This window comes from Stylophora pistillata, chromosome 1 (genome assembly GCF_964205215.1).
Source record: "Stylophora pistillata chromosome 1, jaStyPist1.2, whole genome shotgun sequence".
In the NCBI taxonomy this organism is placed as follows: Eukaryota; Metazoa; Cnidaria; class Anthozoa; order Scleractinia; family Pocilloporidae; genus Stylophora; species Stylophora pistillata.
Window position 1 is genome coordinate 10101519 of NC_142519.1, and position 13024 is coordinate 10114542.

The window sequence follows — 13024 nt, forward strand, 5'->3', positions numbered from 1 at the left end:
CGACGAACAACAACATTTCAGTTCTATAACATACCACGCCATAGTTATTTTTAATATAGGAAATCCTTGTTACCTGAGCAATTATGGCTAAAGGAACCTCCCGTAAGCGACCACCCGAAATGGTAAGTCAAGGTATTCTCTTACAGGAGGTGGGTGCTTACCAGAGGTCAGGCAACGGAGGCTCCATATTTTAATCTGGACCCTTTCACCAGCGCTTATCGAAATCTAACTTTTAGTGACTTATTTTTAAGGAAAAAAACCTAAGATCCATAGTAATTGTTTTCCTCTCACAAATTATTTCATACAGCGTTTGAGACAATTCACGTGAAAGAAACTTGGCTGGTTTCTTACTCCGAGTAGTGCTATCCAAATTTCTCCGAGAACAGAACACAAGCAAAATTTCCACAAAATGTACATGGCTAAAAGCTACAAGCATTAAAAAGCCTGGAAACCTCCCTGTAGCTCCACTTTAACGACATCTGTTCAGACAATTTTTAAAGATCTTCTTATGGTGATTTGACTTGGAAACTTTTGCCGGCATTTCGATAAAGTGGCCGCTATTAAACGAGAGGTGGTCGCTTACGAGAGGTGGTCTCAAAGGGAGGTTCGACTGGTACTAAGTTTTCCTGTCGATATTCTAGCGGCATCTTTCTCTTCTGAATCTTATTTCCAATGAAGGCAATAGACACCGAGGGATTAGAGGTTGTCATTGATGAAAAATCATAATATGAATTTATTGAGCCTGGTTTTAGTCAACTTGAAGTAAATTGAAATTCTGACAACTTTCTAAGTCGAGCAGTAAACAACACCCTTACCGTGGCGAGTACGTGTAAAGAATTTAATCAGCTAAAGTCACGAAACAGAAAATGAAGCCATATCAATTGAAAATTTATCGTTGAAACCGCTGCGTTACCAGAAAAAAAAAAAGCATTTGTTGTGTCGAATTTGACTCTCTTTTGGTTCTATATCACGTGCTCCTATGGCTTAGATGTCTGGACATTTGGCGTTTTAATGGACGCAATAAAAGGAAGGGGAACAAAATTCATATCAATGGCAAAATCCAACCATTTTGATCCAAAGGAACTGAACAATGAGGCCAAAATGGGATCGAAGGTGGACCAAAAACTAATATTTGATAAATGGAAATAAGTAAACTTCCTTTGAAATTGAGAGACGAAAACAAGCGTGTGGATTTGCAGGTTTCTCAAAGGATCGTAACCCAAAAGAAACAATTTTGCCGCCGACTCGTAACGTCGTTGTAAAGATGATGCATATATTTATAATTTTCACTAGCGACAGAACTGATGGCTGTAATACACTCTTCGAAAGACCTCGGTGAGTACACGTTTAAATTGTAGCCCTTAATTAATTTGATTTGTGTATTTTTTCTTCCTGCCATTTTAGACGACAGTGTCTCTTGTCCTTTCGACAAACTTTGTTTAAATTCCTTTAAAATGACTTCATCTCCTGCTTGTCATTTCGGTAAACATTGCAAACCTCTTGAAGATCATTCAAATGACGATAATTTACTCAAAAGAAAGAATCAGAACGATTCCGGAACCATACTAAAACTAATTTTCCTTCGACGTCGCTTTAAAAGAGGAGAGGAGAGTTTTTTTTTTCCTGCTGGGCCCTAGCACTCGTTTCTGTTCCCAAAATATGCTGCCCTTTAGCTGCCACTTCCTACCGATCTCTGAAAAATTTTGTCTGTGACGTTTCTCGGTCAACAAAATTAGCCTCATGTACACAACATTAGCCAATATTAGTACAAACCATCTTTCAAAGCACCCAACAAATTCTCCGCCTGGGGTTCTTAAAACTCATTTCAATTTTACTGACTTCTGGTGAACCACAACAAAACACAGATCACTGCAATTAAATTACTTCTGAGAATTGCAATTCTTTTAATGTAAAGCCATCAAGGAAAAATCTTTAAAATTATACTCCGCTAATAAATTTCGCCGACGGTTTCAACCCTCTAAATTGAGTTCTGAAAAAAAGTCACAACCTTTGACTCGGCCTTTACCCTAAAGATGAAGATAAAATATACCTATACGCTGACATTTGGCAAAACATAACCCTATCGAAGTTTTAATAAACTGACGGGAGGATCTGGTGAGGATTCGGTGTGATTAACCGTTAGCCGCAAGAGAGCAAAAACACGCAGCTGTTAGGTGTAAAAATTGACACAAAAAGTGAACCGTACAAAACGCAACGTAAAGTAATTGACCGTTAGCCGTTAAGTGGCCATAAATTCAACTGTCAGCCGCAAAAGCCATCGCCACATTAGGCCGGACCCTTCAACAATTCTTCCTATTTTCAATGAAGGTGTTTTCGCATCAACAAGTTAATATTCTCCCTGAACTGTGAACGGCCTATTTACAGCACAGGTTTTGATTTAGTTACCGAAAGAAACTACAGTAAAGAAAATAGACACTGTAAAAATTGTTTATCTTACACATCAGCAAAACAAATTTAAACTTGATCGTGCTTTACATATAATTCCTAGACATGCCTCCCTGTTTAAAAATTGAGACAAGGGAGTTTTTAGCCCAAACAGAGAGGAAAAAGAAAAATCTGCCCTATTTACATTGTTTAAAATTACACTACCATTTGATTGTCAAGGCTAACTGTTCGATTTAAAGCTGTTTAATTAAGTATTCCAAGCAGAGGTTCGGTTATAGTTTTATCGAACCTTACGGGATCAGGTTAATTTTGTTGTGACACAAAATCCCCCGTGAAAAATAATAACGGGTCCCCCAGGGGTTTGTAAAGTTAAACTGATAATCCGATTCAAAACCGCAAATCCTATGCATACCAAAGATCTCACAGCCCTTAGTCTTTTGTTCTTGTTAAACTTACATTACAGGTAATTCGAACACAATTCCTTCTCATTTTAACACAAAAAAGCATTTCTCTTTATTTTTATTCCAGCCTGAAATGAAGTCACTTCAGCGTTTAGTGGAATTGCTTTTTCCGCTGGTGGTTGTTGTTGTGCTGGTCTTCAAAGGGCGATGTGCATATGGTAAATCTTAGGTGTATGTACTTTGATTCAGGGAACAGCTTCTATCTTCACGGTTACAGTCCCAGCGGGCCGAAACAATTGACTGAATCGGTATTTTTCTTAAAGAGAATGAACTGTCTCAAAGTGTTTATTACAGCTATGTATCTCTACCAAGCCATTTAAAAGAAAGGGGAGGTGAGGAAGGGGAAATAGCTCATCGACGGATTTAATTTATAATTTATTAGATTGGCCGAAAGGCAGGGACACCGCAACAGCTTGCCCCAATTACTGCGGGCCCAGTAAACCCACCCATCCCACCCCAGGGGAGGACATCCACCACACAGTAATCTCGTACGTAGGAAATTAACGTCTTCTACCCCTAACCCTGCAGGAGACGGGGCCTACGGTTTATTTGTCCTTATCCGAGAAGACTAGAATATCTATCCATTTCTTGATATTACAGAAAGGTAGTAAATTCTCCTCAGTTATTTTAAGACCCTGAGTGATGGTCCGGCCGAGGCTTGAACCCTCGACCTCCTGCACAACAGTCCGGTGCTCTACAAATTGAGCTAACCAGGAGGTGGTGGAATGGAACGAATACGAAAGATATCTCAGCGACCTGCGTGATAATGTTGTTACATGCGCCTTGAAGACATCGAGTTGCCAGATCATTGGCAATATTACGCACACATAACGAAGCCTATAATGGTTCGAGAACTAACAGGGCATGCGTGAAAAATTTTCTTCAGCTTGCTATAAACAAAAATAGCTTTATTGATTGTAAAATTTTCCATGTTCACAGGTGCATTTTGCAGACGTCCAGTTGACATAGCCTTTGCAATCGATGCCTCGGGCAGTGTTGGATCATGGGGGTATGATCAAGAAAAGAGATTTATACAAAATACGGTGGAAAGATTTGGAATTTCTCGCTCTGGAACGCACGCTGCAGTAGTAGTGTACAGCACAAGGGCTGAAGTCAAAATATCGTTCCCTCAATTTACTAGCTTCCGGAGTTTCGCCATAGCAGTTTCTCAAATTCCTTATCCCCGTGGATATACAAGAATTGATCTGGCACTGAAAAAGGTAGCAGAAGAGGTGTTTTCTATTGACGGTGGAGCACGGAGCAATGTACCTAAGATACTGATTGTAATGACGGACGGTTATCAGACCCGCACGGCAGATTCAATCCCTCTTGACAAAGCGGTTCTGCCTTTGAGAGCCAAAGGAGTGCAAGTTTATGCTTTGGCCATAGGGCAGTTTGTGAAGGAGTACGAGTTGAGGTTGCTGGTTCAAAAACCAGCTCACGTCTTTCGATCCAGTAGGTTTAGTACTCTCAGCAGTGTTATATCAGGATTGGCAACAACAACTTGTAAAAATGGTGAGTGTGTAATGAAGTTTGTCTCAAATGGAAAAAACAATAAGTTTGAAATTCACTATTGACTGATACCGTTTTTTTTTCTCAAAATATTATGCCTCTCAAAACGAGGTCAGTAGAGGTAAATTGCTTTTCTGTATCAAGTGTTAGCACTTCTACCCTCTTAGCTTAGAGTAAGGAAACAAATTTAGCCTTACACAATGCCTTGCCTGAGTAAAGGTTAAGTTTGTACTCGTGCCGAGTAACCCATCCAGCCGGAGTTTGAGCCAATCTTGTGGCGATATTCGATATTCTCAAGTGACCTGGACTAATTGTACTCTCCCCTGTAGGGGATGCTAGTCCATCGCAAGGTTACCCTTAGCATTCTATCAGGCTCCCCTGACAATTTGTCGTTACACATTTATATTCCTGGGTGAAGAGAGGCTCTATGATAGAGTAAAGTGTCTTGTCCGAGAGTTCCATTTAATCACTCGACCCAAATACCTCCACCGGCTAATTGACAGGATACCCATTGTTGCTCATGCTCGAGTTTCGATTGATAATGCGATCATAATTTTAATGAAAACTAAGTGATGTATTTTTTACAGCCCTTCCCATGGCGTTTGGAATTTATCCACTTAACCAGCAAACCCGTGGAAAGGATATTAGCCCACGGAGAGCTCCCACAGGTTACTTAAGTTCGGTAAACAGCGTCTCCGGACCCTACGGGAGAGCCGGTGGAGCATTTTACCTCAAGGGAACATCCGACAGCTACATTGACTTCCCAAATAAAGCTGGTGGCAAACTAGATGCGTACAGTTCTATCTCAATATTTATGTGGGTTTTCCCAGAAGGCACATCTGGTCCTATCATCAACTACCGAAGAGGAGGATATGGCGTTGGCCTTTGGATGACACACCACAAAGTACTAGTGGGTCTTATTCACAGCCGCCGCAACTTTTACAGAAAGAAAATTTATTTTACCTCTTTCTATCCGAAGAGGTGGTATTATGTTGGACTTACGTACGATTACAACCACGGAGTTGCAAGTTTGTGGGTCAATGGACGCATGGTGAGACGAGTTATATTTAAGAACACTAAGGTTATCAGTAAGCCATCAGGGTGTTAAAAACACCCTCAGTGATGGGAGGTTTGAACAGTATCTGAGGCATTCAATATCAAGACTTTATCCTAAAATGCGCAAGTTGATAACAAGATTACGAAGACCAACGGCTACGACCGAGGCCTTTTTTTAATTGTTCTTTTGTTAATTTTCGTCAGCTGTTAAAGGGCTTTTTTTCAATTGTTCTTTGTTAAGAGATTTTCTTTGTAATCTTTCTTTTAGACTGCCCACATGAGAATGGGACGTATACATTTAGCTACCCACTATCCCATTCGGATAGGTGCCATGAGCGATCCGAAGCAGTACTTTAGAGGCAGAGTTACTTGTCTGCAAATTTATGGAATTGCTCTGACTGCCAACCAGATACAGGCTATAAAGACCAAATGTACTGCCGGGGAACGTAAGTCATGTTATCTAATTCAGAAATATTTAGCAGGTAACTTGTCTTTTTTTACTGATGCTATGCTTTACAAATATTTCAGAGAAAGATCCCTGCCTTGCCAGTCCTTGCAAAAATGGAGGGAGCTGCATTGTGGACACTAAAGATAAAACTGGCTATCGATGTCGCTGTAAACCAGGGTACCGTGGGCATCGATGTGATGGTAACAACCTGACGCTTGAATTTCTTTATTTTCATTTGATCCATGTGGACCACACTCACGGGAAATGATGTCGTTTTATTTTCACCTTCTTCCAAATATAATTTAAAATTAATCCATTTGACAGTTTATGCGAACATTTTCCCGCTATTCTAACATTCCCATTATTATAATATTTTCCCACTAGGATAGTAAAGATAAAAAATGAATATGTGAATTCAAAGAACCACCAAAAGCTAATTTGAGCTATTAATTCATCAAATGGAGAAATTCTTTAGTTATTTTCATTGTTTTCGATCATAAACTGTCAAAGCGATATAAAGAGAAGAGGCATCGAGCGATAACTACGAGATTTTAGATCCACATTCTTAAGGCAGACATAATACCATCGAACAGAGCTGTACCGTTGACTCCCTAATCATCATCATCATCATTATCGACGTCATCATCATCGTGTCATGCCTGCATTTTCACGTTTCCTTTCGATCATCCTTCACTCTGGCCTTTGACTATCTTTATTTGCAATTGCTTACAGAAAAACCAACCCGACCAACTGGAAAGCCAACAACAAGACCGACTGGAAGGCCAACAACACCAGTAAAAGGTAACCATGCAAATGTAGAAAAGAGCGACAAAAAAAAGTTGGTAAGTGGTGTTTATGACGTCTTGGGAACTAAAACCTCTACCAATACTCTAAACGAGCCTGGGATCCCTTCCCAAATGTCTCTTCCGTACGATCGGCCAAAAGAGTGGTAGTCTCGGTCATAGCTCAAAAAATCAGTCGCACCTTTTTCGGTTCGAGATATTCCTTATGATATAAATTTCAAGTAACAATTATTTCGACCTTGAATGTTCACACAACATAAAAAAGAAAGAGCTTTGAGACTGGCAAAGGAACCCTCGTCAAATGTGCATATTTCTAAATGTTAGGGGCTGATGCGTATAGTTACTTTCCTGGGTTAAGTGCACTCCTTCTTTAATATTACTAAGGATCACCGGGCCGAAAAGTCCCCACTCCACGACAGACCACTAAGCCTGCCAGCACTGGAAGAGTAACCACCCCTGGAGCTATCACAAACATAGGTATGTTTCCTGAACAGCAACAAGATTTGTCAAAATGATTCATGGCAATCTTAATGTCTGCCTAACGCTTGTCTACTAAAAAGTCTTAATCAATGAGTTAAACTTTGTTATTGGTAGGGTAGTTTACGGTAAGTATTTCGTACACCTCGCAAATGTGGGGTCAGAAAATATGGTGACAATGGTCTGCACCTTAATAGCATCATATTATCTGGATATCCATTCCCTAATCTTTCTTATGTGACATGAGACTCACCAATCGTGAGTTATACTTTTCGAAAATTGTCGTGACCCAAACTTGCTCTTACAGATGGTTTCCGCATAGAGGTGGTGGAGTTCATTAATCGATTGAGACGCCTGCATGGTGCAGGTCCTCTTATTATTTCCACTCGTATTTCCACGGCAGCCCAAAACTGGGCGCAATTCTTGGTCTCCAAAGGAACAGCCTCCATAGATCCAAACACGAGTTACGGCTCGAACGTCTTCACCAAGGTTGGTTCTCAAACTGGGTTGGCCCAATTGGCTGTAGTGACATGGTACACATCAGTGAAGTATTACGACTGGGCAAAGCGCAAGCCAAAAATTCTGGCATTGCCCTTCATTCATCTCGTATGGCTCTCGAGTAACTTTGTTGGTGTCGGATTGGCCAGGTCACCGTCGGCCAAGTTTTACATAGTGGTATACTTTGACCCAATGCCTGGAAATAAACAGCCATTGCTTAAAGAAAACGTCCTACCATATACAGGTATGCGACAAAAAACCATAATGCACACTAAAAGTACCGAAACGATAACGTAAGGTAAGAGCAGCTTGAATGATGATGAAAAATAGTAAATTTGTGCAAAAGATGTGTTTGTTAGGCGTATTAAGGATAATAAGTGTTCAACCGATAACTGTAAGATGAATGTTCAACTGTGCATGTACATTCATATCAGTTGTAAATTCAAGACATAATTTAAGGATCAAGTTCTTCAATTGATGCAGTAGTGCTTCAATTGACAGTAACTCTAAATAGTGACATAAACGACATAACGTTCATTCATCACCTATAATTACATTTTGTACGTTTTCTGTTGATGAAAAGTTTTCCCTTCGAAATTTTTCCCGATATTCAGACAGGGAAATGTAGTAGAAAATGGCGGACTGTAAATTGTTTTGAATAGAAATATTCGTCGCTACTTAGCTTGAACCATGCACTTTTCTCGCCAATTCTAAGATTAGAAAGTTAAAATAATGGTCAAAAAAGGAGGATGTAGATAATTTGCATGGTAACTTATCATTTTTTAACTCTTTATTCCTAGATGTATACATCCTCTTGCAGAGTGGTAAGTATATTGTTTTCTCGATTTTGTTTTTGATGCATTCACTCAGACATCTGATTTAAGTTTTATTTTCTTGAGATTTAATATCCCCTACAAGGGTCAGGCGGATCAAACTGGAGATGCTTTTTTATTATGTTTATTGCCAACATTACAAGTTACACCTTGGGGGTTATTCATTTCGGTAGTCAGTATCAGAGATGTATTTATTTTACGATCCATTTCTCACTCCTGTAAAATCAACAAGGTTTTAGCTCTGTTTTTCCATTCAATAGCACTGTGTACCAACGGATATACGCTGCACAAAGGGACTTGTTACAGATATCATACGGATAAACAGACCTGGGAGGGAGCACTGTTTCAGAGCGCCAAAGATAACGCTACCCTAGTATCCTTCCACCTGACATCCGAGGTGGGCTTTGTCCAACGGCTTATCACACCAGGAATAACAAGTTTAGTTTGGACAGGCTTGAATGATCGGATCACAGAGGGGACGTATACGTGGTCAGATGGTACCAGTGTTGATCACACTTCTTGGAGAGCAAACGAACCAACAGGCTTAAAGGAAGACTGCGTTGGTATAGAAGGGACTATCTATGGCACACTGATGTCTGATGCTCCATGTACTGAGCCACATACTTACGTGTCTAGAAAGCCCCTTGAAGGTGAGGACTTTCCTTTTTAATTTTCTTTCCAGAGACTTTTGACGGAATACTGGTGGATTATATTTTGCACGTTTGAACCAGAAACTGGAACTGGAATTATATCCTTAAAACAATTCACGTAGTTTAAAAAAAAAACATAGTCGCATTCCACAACTCAGGTTAATTTCCTTCTTCGTGTGAAAAAATTGAGCGTATAACCCCCCAAAAAAACTAGGACACACGTAGAAGGGATCTTACTTTTAAACTAAAGCACGGCTATAAGACTGGTTCCTCAACTAAACATTCTACAACCCACCTTTTAGGACTCATTACATATCGCATGAAGATACAACTTATCACTTTACTGTGGACAGATGATTATGGCCAAGCGACTTCTTTCCCGTATTTGGACCTCAAGCAAAAGATAGAGACAATGGTAGGTTTATGAGCTGTGAATTAATCCATGTATTATAGACGAGGCCCTCTCATAGGTCAGTTGAAATCTTATACAAAATATAACTGAATGCTAAAGTTTCTATGTTATTGTGCTCCACGAATCTAAGGATTTTTAAATCTCAAGGCATCCTGGTTAGCTCAATGGATAGAGCGCTGGACTGTAGTGCGGGAGGTCGAGGGTTCGAGCCCCGGCCGGACCAACACTCAAGGTCTTAAAATAATTGAGAAGAATTTGCTACCTTTCTATAACATCAAGAAATGGTTAGATATTCTAGTCTTCTCGGATAGGGACGAATAAATGGAGGTCCCGTGTCCTGCAGGGTTGGGGCAGGAGACGTTAATTTCCCACACACGAGATTACTGTGTGATGGATGTCCTCCCCTGGGGTGGGATGGGTGGGTTAGGACAGCAGGTCCACATCAGCTATTACAGCTGCCAATTAATCGACCTGCTTAAATCAACCTGCTTAAACAAATAAATGAACTTCACATCACACAGTGTGATTTTAGCATAAACAAGGGTAGGCTCTTTCGATGTATACTTATCCAAAAAATAACTGTGATGTAAAAGAGTTTTCGCATGTAGCCTCTATAATCAATAAACTACTCTAAAAGTCAAAATGGTCGATTATACATGGCAATAATCTGAAAGCGACTTCATCGATTGATAATGACCCTGTTAATGCTTTTATGTTATAATTGATTTCCTTCCTTAATTTTAGCTGCTGGAAATCTTTAAGATCGATTCGACTTTCGTATCAGGATATGTCGAAGATTTCAGGTAAATACATTTATTCTTGGCTAAGAAAACTTTAACCAGTGGTAAGTAAATTTCCTTTTTGATGATTTAAATGTTCGTTCCTTCTTTCATCTGATCATGAAATTTCTCCAAAAGTAAAACCCCGAAGCCAACTTCTCCCACTGGTAAACCAACAAAGCCTGGTATTGCGACACCTGCCAAGTCATCAGGGACATCTCCAATTTCTGGTGCAACCAAGCCAACACTGGTTACCCCAGGAACCACACAGGCCACTCCAGCGTCAAAGCCTACTTCAAGTGGAGCAACTTCCAAGTAAGGCCGGCCGTCTTGTGACCAGAAATTTATGAAAAATTATTTGTTCTCTTTCATTTCTCGGAAAAAAATCGAGAGAAACTTCTTTTTTCTATTTGCTAGTGAGAAGTCATCAGTGACAACTTCAATTATTTTAAAGTTTGGACCTGGAGTAAAGCCTGATCCTACAAAGCCATTTCAAAAACATTTGAGGAAGAACCTTGGAAGACTTCCTGGTCCAGTTAATCAGAAAACTCTTATTCAGTCCGTCAGAATAGTTCATCCAGGTGAGTTTTAACATTAATATTTGAAAGTAAATTGTTGGACGGGATGAAATTGTGGCATAAAAAAATGCAGCTAAGCTTTTAGAAAGGAATGGGCATAGATATGCTTCCAAGGTGATCTGCTCAATACTTTGGTTGATATACTTCCCATAATAATTCCTGGCTCGCTGCGGATAAGATTGTAAACGATAAAGCTTTCCTGTTGCTGACGTAGATAGCAAGTGGACTTCTACGACCGAGGACCTAGGACCCATTTTCACCTTTTTCTTAGTGGTAATAAAGTCGCATTTTCGACTGCGATTGGAGGACAATCGAGGGAACGCCGTTTCAGTCGGAATGGCCCACTAATACATCTACTTCTGATTTATCGCAATCACACTTTGTCACATCGCATGTGGAAGGAAAACTAAAATGAAGAAATCGAATATTAAATAAACATAATGACCGAACAGAAGGAGATGGAAAACGAAAATAGCACTGAAAATAACAACAATTACAAGGTATCTTTGCGATCTAACACTCTATGAAATCGTCCCCTCCGAGTCTTGCTGCTGTCTACGATTATGTGCGAAAAATTGATACTTGTATTCTTGAATTACGATAGAATATAAAACGTTGGAGCGTGATTCGCTTGACAATTATTGTTTTGTTTTTCATTTATTTCAGGAGTTCCACCCGCTGTGTTGGGAACTTGTACCCCCAGTTGCTTTACCACTTGCCTCGTCTCTTGTAATCCATTTTGTTGCAATTCCAAGGCGGCAGCTGGAAGCAATATGCAGTATTCTGCCATGCGACATGGTGTAATAGCCCAAGCAAATCGCAGGCGATTTATCATGCCTGGCTTTTCGAGGTATCCAGTGGTTCCTCTCCAGGCCATGGCATCGCAGGCCCGAGCGATGACAGTTCCAGTGACCTTGGCAATAAGATGTTCCAACAGTTCAGAGACCTTGCCCACCAGGCACTCAAGTTTCACAAACTGTTAGCCATTTTTAGTTTGAAAGAAAGTTGATTTTCAAAAGAGAATTGAGCTCAAAGAAAACGGCTCCGTTAATTGCATGGAGAGATTTAGAAGTCGACCAAGTAAACTATTAGCCATGTTACGTTTACGTCAGCTGTCACAGCTGTTTATAGCATGAAAATTTTGTTTTGGTATCTGACTGCGTTGGAATGTGAATATCATCCTAAGGGAATTGACATCTTCCAGACTGAAACCTAGGTTAGGGTTAGGCCTCTTACGTTTCTGAACTCTGTTGGGTCTTGTACTGTCATAAAACAGCATACCAACTTAGCCGTTAGGCGTAAGAATTTACGAATTTTGGTCATTGTTCGTAAAAAATGTTAACCGTAATAATTTTCAGAAAACAATGGTAAGAAAGTAACCGTTAGTCGTAAAGTAGGCAAAATTTTAACCGTAAGTCGTACAAGCCATTACCCCACCGAGACCCTCATTTAATGGCAACTAATCAACAAATTTCACAGAAACTTACTTTCTCTGCAAGCATGATATCATGAGTCTCGTCAACGTCTTGATCTTTTCTTTACGTGGTCACGTGCCCAATGAGTAAATGTCGAAATTTCAAATCTCCTAAGTGGTTTCTCACCATAAGAGAAATCCCCACAATTACTTTTTTCCGATGAGCATCTTCTCCATGATTGAGTAAGTTTTCATGTTTATATAACGCCAGAGACAAATCGATCTCGTCTTGATCACGACGTTTCGACTGCTGTATTGCTAGTGTTCGTCAAGCGAACGTCGAAAGTTTACGTGTCGCTATTTACATGGTTTGTTGTTATTGGCGCATTATGGCGCGCTTTCCGCTTTGTAACTGATCAGCTCAGTAGCACTATTTGATGGTAGGCATCCATGCTTTAAGAATTTCGATTCCGCTATCTCTATTGATGTTATTAGGATGAAGTCCTGTGTGGATAGCTTCTTTAACCCTTCGCGTGACCAGTGAGAGTTCGTGATCAAAAAACTTAACCTGAACCCAGACAGGAATTCGAACTTGTGCTGTTTCAATTTCGTGGTCTGAAACTTCTGAATTCTGACTACAAGCAAGCCGTATATCTCTTTCATGTTCTTTAGTTCTCTCTTTCATCGCTCCCCCTAT

The 13024-nt window shown here is 40.0% G+C and overlaps 1 protein-coding gene across 1 annotated transcript; it reads left to right on the forward strand.

Moving 5' to 3' along the window:
• The first annotated feature begins 864 nt into the window (after positions 1 to 864).
• Positions 865 to 12070, forward strand: LOC111322023 (uncharacterized). The gene is given in 17 exon segments (XM_088735586.1): positions 865 to 1335; positions 2935 to 3025; positions 3807 to 4382; positions 4967 to 5430; positions 5704 to 5881; positions 5964 to 6083; positions 6616 to 6684; positions 7071 to 7163; positions 7471 to 7905; positions 8462 to 8485; positions 8755 to 9144; positions 9447 to 9559; positions 10301 to 10359; positions 10474 to 10650; positions 10753 to 10916; positions 11580 to 11841; positions 11843 to 12070. Coding segments are annotated over 16 exon segments (3273 nt in total). The 5' UTR covers positions 865 to 1335; positions 2935 to 2940; the 3' UTR covers positions 11907 to 12070.
• The last annotated feature ends 954 nt before the right edge of the window (positions 12071 to 13024 follow it).